Source organism: Carya illinoinensis, chromosome 10 (assembly GCF_018687715.1).
Source record: "Carya illinoinensis cultivar Pawnee chromosome 10, C.illinoinensisPawnee_v1, whole genome shotgun sequence".
Taxonomy (NCBI): Eukaryota; Viridiplantae; Streptophyta; class Magnoliopsida; order Fagales; family Juglandaceae; genus Carya; species Carya illinoinensis.
In genome coordinates, this window is record NC_056761.1 from 5,781,226 (window position 1) to 5,798,980 (window position 17,755).

The following is a 17,755-nucleotide window of genomic DNA, read 5'->3' on the forward strand; positions in this document are numbered from 1 at the left end:
GAGAAGAATTGTGAGAGTAATAAAAAGTATATAAAAAATAATAATAATAAAGTAATAAATAATAAGAAATAATAGGTGAAAAGTAATGAATAGTAATAAAAATAAATAAAAAATAATAATAAAATAATGAATTGTAATGAAAAGTATTGAGAGTACGTACTTTCAGTACCCAAACGCAGCCTAAGTGTATTGGAATATTTATTTAACTTTTTAAAAATATTTAAATATATTAAAAAATGGGAAAAAAATAAAAAAATAAAATTCAAAATGATTAGCGATAATTATGCGGTGCTACTTTTGTAAGTATACGAAATATATATCTATATATATTTTTTAATTTATCCCTTTATTATCACGTGGGAGCATCTGCTACTTTCCTGCGAGAATCTTGTTATTGGAATTGATAGCAGGACCTATAAGAAAAAAAAAAAAAAAATATTATTTCTATATTATTTATTTATTTTTAAATATTAAACAAAAATAAATATATACATAAATTTATTAATAATCACTTCTTTAATTATTAATAAATTTTTTTCATAAAAGAATATAATAGTTCAAACTATTGGTAAATTTATCTTTTCTACAATCACGCAATTGCGATCAATTTGTTTATAAAGAGGTATGCTACTTTGACACCTCATTTTGACACCTCCTATATTTTAATTTTTTTACTTAATAGTTAAAAAAGTGATTATCAATTTATTAATATTATTTTTATATTTTTTTAAATTATTTTAAAATGATAAAAAAAATATAAATTAAAAAATTAAAAAAAGAAATATGAAGGAATGATTTTGGGCCAGCGTAAGAGGAATCGGTCAATATATGGGAGGCAAGAGAGTAGCTCGGCTCGTCTATAAATATCTGGGATGTGGCACCTATGTTAGTGACACTCGCCTTCAATTTGAAACCCAAAAATTGTAGTAAACTCACCCCTACCAACTGCATTAATCACCAAAACCGTCTCTGATTAGATAAATAGTAGGATGTCAATCCAGGTTTCAGCAGTTCCTACCTCAATCCAAAATGCCACTCGTGACAAATCGAATCGCAGGTTGGCGGATTTTCCTGCTTCCATTTGGGGTGATCATTTCCTATCCTATGCTTCTGATGATCATGACTCCAACGTGGTAATATATATATATATATATATATATACACCTAATTTTATATATATAAATGGGAATGTTAGACTATTAATATTTTTGTCTAACATTTTCATTTCTAATTTTATCCTTACTTTCATTCCAAATTTCGTTTTGTTTCCTTTTATTTTTCTTTTGCCGACTAATGTTTCAGTCTTTTTACACTTCTGAACGTCTGTGTTTATTGGTGATTTATTTCCAATTTTATACCTTACCTGTATTCTTAAGTGAGCTCGAGCTCGAGTACAATCTGAAAGATGAAGTTTCAGATTCGTGAAGTTAAAAAATTTATTTCTAAAAAATCAAAAAAGAAAAAGAAAAAGAGCAAACGAACACACATCAATTGAAAAAACAAAAAAAAAAATATCTCAGATCTGAAAGATGAGGAGGCTTCAAATTCGTAAGATTAAAAAAAAAAAAAATTGTAAAAACAGGAAATAAAAACAAACACAGTGATGATGATTTCTGTTTCTATGTTGAGATGAGAGGGGGAAGTGTAGTGTGTGTGATAGAGCAGAAGAGAGAGAGAAGGTGTTGTGCGTGAGTGCGACTTAGTGTCTAAGGGTTGGAGAGAGAGATATGGGCTGGTCAAGAAATTTTCCAAAGGGAGAAAGAGAGATGGAGGTTAGGGGTTTGAGAAAATCGGGGAAAAGAGAGTGGGTCTGAACTCTGAAGGGGTAGAGAAATACATAGGGATTGAGAGAGAGAGAGAGAGAGAGAGAGATTGGGTGGATAAGTTTCGAGAGAATTTGAAGGGTGGGGCAGGGGAAGAAAAGGGGTGTGGAAAAACGAAAAGAGGTGGGACCTTGGGAAAAGAGAAAGAGTTATAAACACAGTTGCGTATTAATTTTGTATTAATATCGATTTATTTATATTTAAAATTTAAATTAATATTAATTTTAATAAAATCTACTTTTTAATTAATCACATTATATTTATGTACAAATTAGTGTATAATTATACTTGTAACTATATTTTCTTACAAAGAAAATACGTGGGAGGTAAAGAGAAAAATAAAAGGGGTGGAGACGGGAAGCACCGTGGGGAGTGGGAGAAAAAAATGCATTGTTATGTTGTAGATTAAGGGTCAGTTTGATTTTTAAACTTTTCTCAATCTATTTGATCTAGTTATTATAATTTTTTAAAATTTTAATATAATATATAATAAATAATTTATTTTTTTTAATTTTAAAAAAATAATAATATTAAAAAATAATATTTTATTCAACTTTTAAGTTATATGTTAACTCAATTCAACATTTAAATACAACCTTACCTACTAGCACATAGTTTATATAGGTATAATATGAATTGCTTATAAAAGTATAATAATAATTTAAAATGTTAAAAAAATAAAATTGACATTCTAGTAAAATTTTATTTATTTTAATTTATATAAACTAGGCACACGTGCAGCATGTGTGCTGCCTTACTAATGTGTGTATATATATATATATTTCTCTTACGAGAATGGAATCTTTACTATACCTAGCTAGCTAACCATCTTTGTTCCGATCAAACATTGGGATAAGATAGATGTCTGTACATGCTACTTTGAAAGTGCCATTTTCGAGTCAAAATAACATATATAGCACATGAGCTTAGAAATGATTTGGATGGTAAGAATGTTTCGTTTTGTGATTTCATTTTATCTCAATATCTAAATATTTTAAATATAAATATTTTTTAATTTTAAATATTTGATTTTTTTACTTAATGATTATCTAATCATAATAATTTTCTCAAACTTTTAAACAAAATAAAAATATTAACTATTCAACTTTTTCAAATTTCAAAACAAAAATAATATTAAACAATAATAATATTTTAATTTTATAATATTTTTATTCAATTTTTTTTTTCATTTTACAAAACTTCATAAAACATCTCAATTCAAACTATTTTACCATTGTTCATAAACAATTTTATTATTATTTACAAATCATCTTATCTTATCTCATTTCACTATCTACATAAGGCATTCCCATGCTTTTAAATCAATGATTTGTTTGGTTATATATATATATATGTTATAAACTATCTTGAATTGTATGACCACATTTATCTAGTCGTTAAATGCATAGTACATAGTACTAGCATAGTGCAGCATAGTAAGCTAGCATAGTTCCTTTTGTACGCCTATATATATCATTGAATTCTTTAAGAAATTCATAAGTTTCATAACTTTTCTGAACTCTATCTCTTTCTCTCTTCTTTTAAAAGTTTTATAATACGTTATGGTTCTCTCTTTTCTATGATTTAATAACACGTTATCAGCACGAAAATTCTGGCGATTTTGAAGTTAGTAGTCCTCTACTTCAAGTAAGTTTTTCAATATATTTTTATATTCCTTATTTATATATGTAAAAAAAATGTCAAATCTTACAAAATTGGAATTCGTTACTCTTGACATTTCTGGAAAAAATTATTTATCTTGGATCTTTGATGCTGAGATCCATCTGGATGCGATGAACCTGGGAGATACAATTAAAGAAGGAAATTAAGGGTCTATGCAGGACAGTGCTAAGACAATGATTTTCCTTTGGCACCATCTTCATGAAGAATTAAAAATTGAGTATCTAACGGTGAAAGATCCACTTATTTTGTGGAATGATTTAAGGGAGAGATATGAACACCAGAAAACTGTAATCCTCCCAAAAGCTCGTCATGATTGGATGCACCTGAGGTTGCAAGACTTCAAGAGTCTTAGTGAGTATAACTCTGTACTCTTTAAAATTAGCTCGCTATTGAAATTATGTGGTGAAAAAGTCACTGATGATGACTTGTTAGAGAAGACATATACTACTTTTCATGCCTCGAATGTGCTCCTGCAGCAGCAGTATCGAGAGCGAAAGTTCAAAAAATATTCTGAACTTATATCTTGTCTTCTATTAGCTGAGCAAAATAATGAGCTTTTGTTAAGAAATCACCAGTCACGTCCTACTGGTTCTATATCATTCTCTGAAGTGAATGGTACTAGATTTACATCATTCACAGAAGCGAATGGTGCATCTTTTCAAAGAAAACAAGGGCGTGGACGTGGTAGGAAAAACTATGGAAGTGGAGGTCTTAGAAGTGACCACACTAAAAGGGACAATAATAGATATACACCGTACCATCAGAAGTGGTTCAACTCAGAGAAGGGCAAAGGTCCCCAAAACAAATTTTTAAAGAAAGATGAAGATGGATGCCATAGATGTGGTATGACTGGACATTGGGCTCTTATCTGTCGTACAGATAAGCACTTGGTTGACTTATACCAATCTTCTATAAAAGAAAATAAAGAAATTTGAAACAAATTTTACTGAACCATCATATGCTTTAGATTCTATAGATGGAGAAGATATTACAAGCCTTGATGTTTTTGATTTCTTTGAGAATTCTAGTGGTAGAGTTGATCATGAAAGTGTTCCTTTTTAATTAATGTATTTCCTTTATCTTATTATAAAATATTTTTATATTCTGCAATGTTTTGTAGTAATAAAAGTTTTATTTATTCTTTTATACTTGTTATAAATTATTGATGATATGATTTATCTGAGAATGGAAATGGAGCATCCCTGAAGGATCGCCCTAAATCAATAATTTTATTGAGTATCTCATATGAGTGATACTTGTACCAAAAACTCATTATGATTTATGCACCTGAAGTTGCATAATTTAAATTGTGGAAAGAATATATATTTGAATGAACGTCTCGAATGTGCTCCTGAAGTAGCAATATCAAGTATGCTCCTGAAGTAGCAATATGAAATGCAAACGTTCACAATATATTCTAAATCTGTATCAGTGACTGAGCAAAATAATGAGTTTTTGATAAGAATCATTATTCACGTTTTACTAGATCTATATCATTCCCTGAAGTGAATGATAATGAATTTATGTCATTCTATTCCCTGAAGTGAAAAGAATGATGCGTTTCATTCAAAGAAACTAAGAGATTGGACGTGATAATGAATATCTTTTCGGGCCAGAAGCTCGTATTGGAAAAGCTGTAAGCTTTCTCTTTGAGATGATATTATACAAATTATTGAATCAAATATTATGATGCATTAAAAGGTGATATGATTCAAAATATTTGTATCTTTTCATGGTTATCTTGATCATCCAAAATCAATTACGATAAGTCGAATGATTTTCATATGGACGTCCATAAAAGAACCAGAAGATTCTTTTACTATAAAGTTTTACCACCAGAAGTGGAAAGAAAAATTTGTTTGAAGCAAATAAGATGAAATTATTCGATGTTATCTTGATTATCATATGTGAACCAGAAGTTCAGATGATAATTAAATTTTGGATACAATAAGATAAAAATGTCTTATATTCTAGTTGCTAAAATCCCAGCGAGGATTGAAGTCCCTGTAGGACAATTAAGAAATTCAGCAGTCTAAAGACATGTATAAAGGCATGTGAGACTTATCGATACAAAAGATAGAGTATCTCAAAAGAGTAAGGCATAAATAATTTGGTACTCCTGAAGAGGCAATTCCCACAAAACAAGCAATAAAGTCCATCCAAATTCTCTGTATAAAATTCTCCTATATAAACTCTTGAAGAGTACCTCATGAAGAGGTTTTTCATGAAAATGTCTTCCCTTGAAGAGGGACAGGTACCTGAAAATAACGAGATCTCGTTACATTTCATGAATAATGGAGAAATTTTGGATAGAAATAAAATTGTTGTAGACAACGTATTTCCATATGAGATGACAATTGATATTACCAGAAATAATGATGAAAGTGAATCAAGAATCGTCGAAAAATACGACGTAAAATATTAGCCAAATTTGAAAGAAACAATTCCTGCAGAATTGATTCACTAGTAAAATATGATGCATCGGGACTTATAGTCCAAACACCTAAAGAGGTGATGCTTGTTGAATATCAGTGGGTATTTATGGAAAGGAAATAAAAATGTGATATATAAATCACGAGTCAGTTTCTCAATTCCTGCAGAATTGATATCACTAAGTAAAATGTGATAAATATGGACTTGAAGTCCAAACACCTAAAGATGTGATTTTTATTAAATATCAGTGGATATTTATATACATGATATAAAAAGCCTGAAACTTTTAATATGAAAATATGATATAGAAATCACAAGTTAGTTTCTCGAAGAAACAATATTGATATGATTTTAAAGTGGTTGAAATCATATTGAGATTTTTATTAGCTTGAAAGTTACCGAGAGTTTGGATATGCATGATTAACTGCATATTTATATGGATCATTGGATCATGATATATATATGAAAATCCCTGAAGGATAGAAAATGTCTGAAGCTTCTAATATGAATACATCTGGAAATATGTATTCTATCAAGTTTCAAAGATCCTTATATGATTTAAAGCAATCCAAACGCAAATGGAAACAAGCTATTATTGCAGTTTATATATATGATTTAAATGTCATTGAGGTTCCAGAAGAGCTCATAAAAACTGCACATATTTGAAATATAAATTTGAAACCCTTGCGGCTTCAAGGGGAAGATGGATGATGTTATTAGTCATGAAATACCATCTTTTAATACAATTAGTATTTCAGATTCATATTATGGGTTTGATATGAAGTGTGCATTATTAAAGAATAAATAAAAGGGAGCACACAGAACATCTACCAAAAGATAGAAACACAAATATGAATATTTGTGAAATATTATTTTATTATCTTGAAGCAAGAATTACAAAAATTTGAAACACTTTGCCTCATTCTTCAAACGCTCTTGTTCTTCAAGAATCTGCATAGCATCCCTATCTAAAGGGGTGGGCAATCGAAAAGAAGATTTAAGCAATGATTTTAAATTCTTATTCTCTTTCTTTATTGATTCTATCTTCATGTTGGACTCCAGAAGAAGTCGCTGAAGTATAGCAATATTCTCGTGGAGATTGTCAACTCCACAAGTTCTGGATTGCAGTCGCTGAGAAAATGCGACAATGGATGATGAGTATCGGGTACCGAGACTCACAAGCTCATAAATAGCTTCATTATCTGACCTACGAGTCAGATCATTATATTGCATGATAGCACCTGTGGTAGAAGCAGGAACAACTGATGAACGAGGTGCAGAATACCTCATATATTGACCCTGAGAAGATTGGTGAGCCATTGCAGAGAGAGATTGCAGAATAAGAATGCAGAAAGAGATTGCAGAGTAAAAATGCAGTATGATTATAGAAAAGTGAAGAAGATGAGATGCGAATGAAGATAAGCTGAATATCTCTTTTATAGAGAAAATTATGATACAACATCTCTCGTGAAGCAAGAGAAAAGAGATGGAATATAGCTTCATAGCTCTGCGGCGTCTGACAGCACGCCTGATAGCTGCAGTGCCTGACAGCAGGCCTGACACCTACAGAGGAGTTGAAATCCGCGGTGCTTGTCTGATCTTAAAAGGCTGGCCACCGTTTTTATTAAAAAATGAGGTTAGCGGTTTAATGTTGATGAATTCTCCACTAACTGTGTTATTTACAAGAACTCCAGAAGAGTACAATTCCAGAAGAGTAGTGATGAGCAGAAAGATCCAGTTGTGATTATTTTATCAACATGGATCAAGTCCATAGTTAGTTGGATGTACAGATGCGAGTTATCTTTCAGATACACACAAGAAGATCATTGCAATTCATGAGAAGAAAGTTGAAATTGATATCAAGAAGGTACGGTCAAGTAAAAATCTGGCAGATTTATTCACTAAAGCATTACCAACTGCAACATTTAAGAAGATTATGCAAAACATTGGAATGTGGAGGTTTGAAGACCTGTTATCATGCACTTTTCAGGGGAAGTAATGTCTTGAAGACTTGTGCTGATTGTACTCTTTTTCCTTCGCTAAGGTTTTATCTCACTGGGTTTTCTTTTGCAAGGTTTTAATGAGGCAATTCTAAAGCACTCGGCGATACACATGAATACTGTACTCTTTTTCCTTCGCCATTGGTTTTTTCCTACAGGGTTTTTCCTTGGCAAGGTTTTAACGAGGCATATTCTTTAAATATGGTCATCCAAAGGGGAAGTGTTATAAACTATCTTGAATTGTATGACCACATTTATCTAGTCGTCAAATGCATAGTACATAGTACTAGCATAGTGCAGCATAGTAAGCTAGCATAGTTCCCTTTGTACGCCTATATATATCGTTGAATTCTTTAAGAAATTCATAAGCTTCATAACCTTTCTGAGCTCTATCTCTTTTTCTCTCATTTTAAAAGTTTTATAATACGTTATGGCTCTCTCTTTTCTATGATTTTATAACAATATATGTATTTATGTCTCTTTGTCACCGACTCGACCATATGATATCACATATTTCTTAGTCGTCGTTAAAGTGGCAAATAAATTTATTTGTAAGCATCTTTATTGACATAAATACATACATACATACATACATACATATATATATATATGTAAGTGACATATCATGCCAATCAATTACATTTAGGAGACATTATTTGATGGCAAAGTGATGCGAAGACAAACTTAAAATTATGGCACCAAAAGCAAGAACCGTGTAGGGAACTTCATCTTAGTAGTGTTAGTTCTCTTGCTAATACTCTATATATTTATATATATGTATATATAGTAACATGATTTGCTATAGAGTACTTTGTGCCATGCAATCTTTTAACAATTAATTTGCTTGCTTGCTGCTATTGTAGCAATGGGGTTTGCCTATTTTGCGAGAACTCTCATCACATGTCAAAGTGTCCGTTCACAAGATTTATTTATTTATTATTTTTATTTTTTTAAAATTAAGTTATTGGGTTTAGCAAAAAGCTTGGCTTGGCTACAATATTCATATATAGACGTTTGAAGCCATGTTTTTTTTTTTTTGTTTTTTTCCTGTAATGAGATGTCAAGTTATGTCAAATGTTTATATATTAAACGTACGTCATGATGTGCCTTTTACAGTAACAAATATTTCTCATAAAGTATTTTATAAATGACATGAGCATAACAAATTAACATGCTGAAAATTAAGAAACATAATCTACCCGTGATTTTTTCATATTCATTTCATTGAAATTCTGAAATTAATATGCCAAAATCTCAATGAAGTGATACATGCCAGATAGCAGCTTATTCATTAATGAAAATAGTTTCCTAATATTAGGTCATGTAGTTTTATGATAAGTAAGTCTCACGTATTTAAAAAAAAAAAATTTAAATCAATTGTTAAATTTTTTTTTTAAATAAAATTTTAAATTTATCTATATTTTTTTAAAAAAATATACGATATTTATACATTTTAAAACTGTAAATATTATTTTTCAAAGCTAATATATATAAATTATAGAAACAACTCTTTGGTCCATATATTGAAACGCATTATATTTAAATATTTTAGCAAACCAAATTTGTAATTAATTTGAAGGAGTGGATATCATACGTTGGACTTAGAGCATTGGCAATGGACAATACAAGTCCAAAAGTCGCCAAAATGAACAAACAACACGTTCAATAAAAAAGATTGATTCTTTTTTTTTCTTATGATACGACAATTTTGAAGTTAAAGCTTATCTTCCTCTGCATTGGACTAGCCAAACATAAAAAGTTTAAGATATCATTTTCCGTGTTTACATATCATATACTGTGGTCGAGATGACTGGTTTTACCATTTACCGCCAACTTTGATCTCTAAAATGACTGGTCATGGATTTCTTATCCAATCTTTGATCTAACTCGCACCATAATTGCAAATAATAAAATAGTCATTGCTAAAGCTGGATCTCGCAATCTTTTTTCACATTTTAGAATTAAAATTCTTCAAAACTTAATTATCATGGTCTCGATCTAGAACTCATGATAATGTGAACTAATTTACTCGTGTAGGACGCAGATGATAAAATTATGGAGCAACTCCAAGAATCGAAGGAAGAGTTGAAGAGAATGCTCGTGACTCCTGCTGAAACGCTTTCAGGAAAATTGGGCCTGATTGATGCAATTCAGCGCTTAGGTGTTTCATATCATTTTGAAAGTGAGATTGACGAAATTCTGCAGGAAGTGCACACGAACCCTCCTTGTTTTAATAACAACGATAAGGACAATGACCTTAACCTTTGCACTATTGCTCTCTGGTTTCGATTGCTTAGACAACAAGGGTATAATGTTTCATGTGGTACGTTCTCATTTGTCATTAAATTTTACAGTTTTTCTTCGTTGAAAAATGTCTTATAACCAGCAGTACTGCTAATGTTATATTTATATCATTAAATTACAATCAATTAGACTTTTGTTCTAATTAGGGTTGGTTGCTAGGAAAACAAGGAGTAATTGGTGTGTCCTAGCTAGGTTTAATTCTTCTTGGCGCATTCAAATTAGTGTTCATTCAGCATTAATTAATCGCATCAGTTGATTCTTTTGTCTTTTGAGTGCTCATTAACATAGACGTAGTAATTATGAAACAGATATTTTCAACGAATTCAAAGATGAGAGAGGTGATTTCAAGGCATCCTTAATTTCTGACGTGAATGGCATGCTGAGTTTGTACGAGGCTGCATATCTTGGCTTCCGTGGAGAAGATATTCTTGATGAAGCCCTTGTTTTTACCACCACTCATCTTGAGTCACTTGTGAGTCATGATATCAAGGTGGCCAGTAATTTGCAAAAGAAAATAACTCATGCTCTGAATCGGCCCATCCGTAAAGGATTACAGAGGTTAGAGGCAATCCATTACATCTCCATCTACCAGGAGGAAGATTCACACAACAAAACTTTGCTGAATTTTGCCAAGTTAAATTTTAATGTCGTACAAGCACAACACCAGAAAGAAGTATGCAACATTACAAAGTAAGCCCAACTTGCATGATCATAAACTACATGATCGATTTTGAAGTACTTTACGTAATAGATGACCGAGCAGTACCAGTACTGCATGCATGGATGATGGTAAAAGTGATCTATATACGGGAGGAAAAGCATTTTTTTTGGGTCCCTGGAGACTGTTGTAAATAGTCATACTAAAAATTAAAGTTGAGTTGAACGTTTTTCAGTTGGTGGAAAAACTTAGACTTTGCAACAAAGCTGCCTTATGCGAGAGACCGAATAGTAGAGTGCTGTTTTTGGATCTTGGGAGTGTATTTTGAACCTCAATATTCCCTTGCAAGAGGGATTCTGATAAAAGTAATAGCCATATCATCCATTATTGATGATACCTACGATGCCTTTGGTTTGTACGAAGAACTCGAGCTATTTACGGAAGCAATCGAAAGGTTACATGATGATATTCGGTCTCTAATTTCAGTTTCAATTATGATATAATATAGGTAGTTTTCTGATCATATATATAGTCTGCTAGAACTGAAAGTTCTTTGTATATTAAAATCCCTCTTATTTACAATGAGGCAGTGCCTCTGTATTTATATCAATGAAAGAGATAAAAGAAAATCTTTACATCAGAAAAGCTGCAGCTAATAAGACAAAGGTCTGCTGCATTTACAAGGGATGGTTGGAGAATATTTTGGAGGATGCTTTGGTTATTGGCTGCTGCAGAGTATGCTGGACAGAGTTGTCATTTTGTGCTGTCTGCACACCAACTGCTGTATGGTGCATGCTGCAGGTTGTGTTGCTGGAGCAGGTTTCATGCACGCTGCTGGTTGTGCATTACTTGTACGTTGCAAGTCAGGTATTGCATTAGTGGCTTGAACAGACCCCCTCAAGTCAAGCGGCAATGAAGACAAGCGTAGACTTGAACACAAGTGTTGAAACCATGAAGAAGACAAGGGTTTTGTGAGGAGATCTGCTACCTGGTCTTTTCTAGAAATGAATGCAACTTGCAAAGATTTGTTGAGAACTCTGTTTCTCACAAAATGAAAATTAATCTCAACATGCTTTGTTCGAGCATGGAAGACAGGATTGGATGATAAATACGTGGCCCCCAAGTTGTCACAATACAATACTGGAGCAGCTTGTAGGTTGATGCCGAGATCTCGACATAGGTGTTGGACCCAGATGATTTCTGCAGTGGCATTAGCTACTGATTTGAACTCAGCCTCGGTTGATGACCTTGCTATGGTTTGCTGCTTCTTTGAGGACCATGAGATCAGATTGTATCCGGAGTAAACATAGTAAGCACTTGTTGACCTTCTGTCATCTGGGCACCCAGCCCAATCCGAATCAGAAAATGCAATGAGATTCATTGAGGGGGAACGAGAAAAACTTAATCCAAGCTGAGATGTGTTCTTAAGATACCTAAGTATCCTTTTTACTGCTTGCCAATGAGGGACTCTTGGAGTGTGCATGTACTGGCAGACTTTACTTACTGCAAAGGCTAAGTCTGGCCTTGTAAATGACAAATATTGGAGGGACCCTACTGTACTTCTGTAGAGAGTAACATCTTCAAATGGATTACCTGAATGCATGCTGAGTTTTTCCAAAGTTGCCATTGGGGTCTTGACTAGTTTTGCTAGTGTCATGTTTGTCCTGTCCAACAAGTCAGCAATATACTTCTTCTGAGTTAGTAACATTGAACCATCTGAGTTATGTGTTACTTCAATTCCTAAAAAGAAATGAAGTCTGCCGAGGTCTGTAATTGGAAAATCTGACCGTAATGCATGAATGAGGTCATTAATGAGCTGCATGTTGGATCCCGTAACAAGAAGGTCATCTACGTAAACTAGTACATAGAGACATGCAAAACCATTAATTTGAACAAATAAGGAGCTATCAGCAGATGAAATATTGAACCCAAGATCAATGAGTTTCTGACTTAGCCGAGAATACCAGGCTCTTGGTGATTGTTTCAGGCCATAGATGGCTTTCCTTAGTTTGCAAATATGATGAGGAAATTGCGGATGTGAGAAGCGAGGTGGTTGGTTCATGTAAACTGTTTCAGATAACGGTCCATGGAGGAAAGCATTTTGAACATCATATTGTTGGACAGGCCATCCATTTGTCACGGCAAAGGCTAGAACAAGTCTAATGGTAGTGGCTTTAACCACAGGGCTGAATGTTTGATCATAATCCAAACCACATTGTTGAAGAAATCCTTTTGCGACTAAACGTGCCTTCCTCCTTTCTATTTTACCATCGGCAAGTTGTTTGGTGCGAAATACCCACTTGCATGACACTACATTTTGAGCTTCAGAGGCTGGTACGAGTGACCAAGTATCATTTGCTAGAAGAGCATTGAACTCTCTTGACATGGCTTCTCTCCATTCCTTAAACTGCTGTGCAACAAAAAAACATGTGGGTGTTTCTGGGATAGGGGAGTTGGTTGAGAGATGAGATTGAGGAGGTGGCCACCGAATGGTGCCATCATTAAATTGACATGGTCGTATTGAACCAGTTCTTGAGCGAGTTGCCATTGCATGTGCTGGTTGAGTAGGGATTGGTGCAAATGGTTGTGATGGAGGCTGTGAAGAGGAGGTTGGAATTGGAACTAAAATGCTTTGGGTCTGTTGTGGTTGCTGTGAGGGGAAAACAACAATGGGAAGGACAGCTTTGGGAGGCTCGGATGTTTTTAATGTGGTGAAGTTGAGAGTATCTTTGAAAGGGAAGTGGGTTTCATTGTGTTTTATGTCTTTGGAAATGTAGATTCTTTTGGAGGGAATGTGGTAACATATTGATCCTTTGTGAGCTGGGCTTAGACCCAAGTATACGCACTCCACTGCCCTATAATCAAACTTATGTTTATTATAGGGCCTGGTTAAAGGCCAACAGGCCGAACCAAAACTAGCAGAGATGTGTAATCTGGTTCCTTTTTATGAAGAATGAAGAAAGGGGAGGTGTGGTTTAGAGAAGGGGATGGCAATATGTTAATTAATCGCACAATTGAAAGGCATAGGGCCAAAATGTCAAAGGAATTGAAGCATGTGCAAGGAGCGCAAGGCCAGAGTCGACAATGTGCCTATGCTTTCTTTCCACAATGCCATTTTGAGTATGAGCATGGGGACATGTTACACGATGAGTAATTCCAGCAGTGGAAAGAGTGTCAATGAATGATCTGAATTCCCCACCCCAGTCCGTTTGAAGTTGCTTAACTTTAGTGCTGAATTGTAACTCAACGTGAGACTTAAATTTCAGAAAAATTGACAAAGCTTGGGACTTGTTTTGAAGAGGAAATAACCAGGTATACCGAGAGTGATCATCTACAAAGGAAATATAAAATTTAAAACCATCAGGAGAAACATGAGGTGCAGGTCCCCACAAATCACTAAAAACTAAATCAAAAGGAGAATGAGACTTTGTATTTCTAGTATATGCGGGTACACGATGGTGCTTGGCCATGGCACAAGCATTACAAAAATACATTGAAGACATTTCTCAAAAGGAAGACCATGCTGAAGTAAAACAGTTTGAACAACTTTAAAGGACGGGTGGCCAAGACGTGAGTGCCACATTGGGATGGAAGAGAGAGAGCTTGTGTTGGCCTAAGGAGATGGAGGTGATAGAGTGTAGAGACCATCATGGGTTGTTCCTTGGAGCAATATGTTCCCGGTGTTGCAGTCCTTTACATGAAAATGATCAGAAAAGAATTGGAAAAAGACATTATTGTCAGAACAAAACTGTTTAACTGAAAGGAGATTTTTAGTGAATGATGGAACACAAAGTAATTTATTTAAAAGAAAGTTTGATGAAGAATGTGGAAGAAGGGCTGAACCAGTATGGGAGATTGGGACAGATGACCCGTCACCAACTTGAAGTTGCTCTGCACCAGCATATTCAGCAGATTGAAGATTGAGATTAGCAAGCTCACTCGTGATATGGTTTGTTGCTGCCGCGTCAGGATACCAAGTGGCATCGATGGGATGGGTAGAGGCAGTGTAATGGGCTGAGGCAGGAGCTACTGAGGTGTATGCTTGGTTAAATCTGTATATGCATGTGAGGGCTATATGCCCCACCCTGTTGCAGACTTGACATACTGGTCTTGAGTCAGTTTGAGAGGTAAAGGGAGTAGAGGAAGGTATACCTGTAAAGCCATTGGGAGAGGAGGACCCTCGGCCCCTGTAGTTGTTGCGAGCCCCATGACCTCTATTAATGTTTCGACCACGAAAACCTCGACCTCGTGAGGTGCCACGAGCAGTGAAATTTGCTTCAGGAGAAAAGACTGCTGCATTTGCTGAATGATGTTGCAATCTAGCCTCATGTGCAAGGAGATGTGCTAGTAATGATTCAGTGGGTATGGGATCAAGTCGTGTAGTGACAGATGAAACCAAAGCATCATAGTCTGGTCCAAGACCAGCTAAAAGATATGGAACAAATTCAGATGAGGGTAAGGGACGTCCAGCTGCTGCCATTGTATTAGCAAGCAGTTTGGCACGTTGAAAATAAGCAGAGATAGATTCTGTTCCTTTCTTAAGTGAGGCCAGCTGGAATTGTGTTTGAACAATACGTGCTTGAGAGGAAGATGCATATGTAGAGGCTAAAGATAGCCATACCTCTCGAGCGGATGAGCAGCCTATTACTTGTGCAATTATAGGTTCAGAAAATGAAGATATAAGTGCAGACATGACAAATTGGTCTTGTTGAGCCCAGGTTTCATACTTGGGATTTGATTCACCAGTGGGAAGTACGGGAGGAGGAGCTAAAGAAGAGCCATCAACAAACTTATATAGACCTTGGCCTCTTAAGTAAGGGACAAGTTGCACTTTCCAGAAAAGGTAGTTCTCGGGTGTTAGCTTTACTGAAAGTATGTGAGAAAAATTTGATGGAGGGAGGGAGGGAGAAGAAGAAGGCGTTGATGAAGAGGAAAGAGTACCTGTGAACTCAGACATGATAAAAGAATGGATAGAACTTAAAAAAAAAAAGGATAGACGATTAGTCTTTGGTATGCTCTGATACCATGCTAGAACTGAAAGTTCTTTGTATATTAAAATCCCTCTTATTTACAATGAGGCAGTGTCTCTGTATTTATATCAATGAAAGAGATAAAAGAAAATCTTTACATCAGAAAAGCTGCAGCTAATAAGACAAAGGTCTGCTGCATTTACAAGGGATGGTTGGAGAATATTTTGGAGGATGCTTTGGTTATTGGCTGCTGCAGAGTATGCTGGACAGAGTTGTCATTTTGTGCTGTCTGCACACCAACTGCTGTATGGTGCATGCTGCAGGTTGTGTTGCTGGAGCAGGTTTCATGCACGCTGCTGGTTGTGCATTACTTGTACGTTGCAAGTCAGGTATTGCATTAGTGGCTTGAACATAGTCCAACAAAAGATAAATAATGATATGGAAATTCTCGTTATTTGCATACATCTTCAGATTGGATGTTAGCGCCATAGATCTACTTCCCGAGTATATGAAGCCACTTTATCGGGCATTGTTACATATTTACGATGAAATTGAGGCAGAGACTGCAAAAGAGGGAAGATCATTCAGTGTGCATTATGCAAAGGAAGGAGTAAGCTAGCTGCCAATAATAATTCTAGATTAATATTACCTGAGAACCTTTTTTTTTTAAATTCGTTTTAAACCGAATATATGATGATTTACATGAATTTATTTTTACTGTGTGCGTCGCAGATGAAAAAATTAGTCCAAGCCTACCAAGTGGAAGCCAAGTGGTGTCATGAAAGCTTCGTTCCAACAATGGAGGAGTACATGCGTAATGCCCTAGTATCTTCAGCTTATTCAATGCTGGCCACAACTTCCTTTGTTGGCATGGGAAATATTGCAAACAGAGAGGTCTTTGAATGGATCTCCAATGGCCCTAAAATCGTTACAGCTTCAACAATTATTTCCAGACTCATGGACGACATTGTCTCCCATAAGGTACAATAAACTCAACATTATGCTTTTCCCCTCGGCATTTCCCCACTACTATAGTACGTACTTTTTATGTAACCATTAATGCACATTAATTTATGGGTACGTGCTGTAGTTTGAGCAAAAGAGAGGACATGTTGCCTCAGCGGTTGAGTGCTACATGAAACAGTATGGTGTTTCAGCAGAGGAAGAGGTATACGAACTGTTCCAAAAAGAAGTGTCCGATGCATGGAAAGATATCAATCAAGGGTTCCTCAAGCCGACTGCTGTCCCGATGCCAGTCCTGGTGCGAGTTCTGAATCTTGCTCGTGTAATGGATGTTGTTTACAAGGACGATGATGGATATACTAACTCTCATATGCTGAAAGATTATATTACCTCCTTGCTTGTAAATCCTCTTCTCATCTGATCAGGAGAATATGGATCTAATTAAGTGGTCCGATCCTTCCATGATCAACTGAGTGATAATACGTACGTACGTGTTTGAATTCCCTATGATCTGTGTGCATGTAAAAAAAATGAAGGCAAAAGAATATGCTAGCTAGCGCTCCTGGTGCCTGTCATTAGTTATCTTTTTTATTTTTATTTTTATTTTTTTTCCCTTGTATTATATGGTTGTTTGTATTATATGCTTGTATGCAATGAATAAAGGATCACAGTTATTGCACTTGCACCCTTATGATCTAATTATGTTAGGTATTTTACTATATTTTACACCCAAAAAAAAAAAAAAAAAAAAAAAAAAGATACTGCATGCATCATCAAATTATTGAGAATTAGCAAAATAGTATTTTTCATTTTTACAGTAAGAGCAGATGAGAGAAGAAGGGAAGAAACTGAATAAATACAAAGATTAATGGAAAGAATTAAACATGAGTAGAGTAATGGGGTGGCTTAGCCAACCAATGC

The 17,755-nt window shown here is 34.6% G+C and overlaps 1 protein-coding gene across 1 annotated transcript; it reads left to right on the forward strand.

The window, feature by feature from the left end:
• The first annotated feature begins 821 nt into the window (after nt 1-821).
• Nucleotides 822-17,493, forward strand: LOC122278833 ((-)-germacrene D synthase-like). Its single transcript, XM_043089036.1, has 7 exons — nt 822-1,133; nt 9,977-10,262; nt 10,552-10,933; nt 11,137-11,355; nt 16,343-16,481; nt 16,604-16,852; nt 16,962-17,493. Exons 1-7 carry the CDS (start codon nt 990-992, stop codon nt 17,253-17,255), a joined length of 1,713 nt encoding a protein of 570 aa, XP_042944970.1. The 5' UTR covers nt 822-989; the 3' UTR covers nt 17,256-17,493.
• The last annotated feature ends 262 nt before the right edge of the window (nt 17,494-17,755 follow it).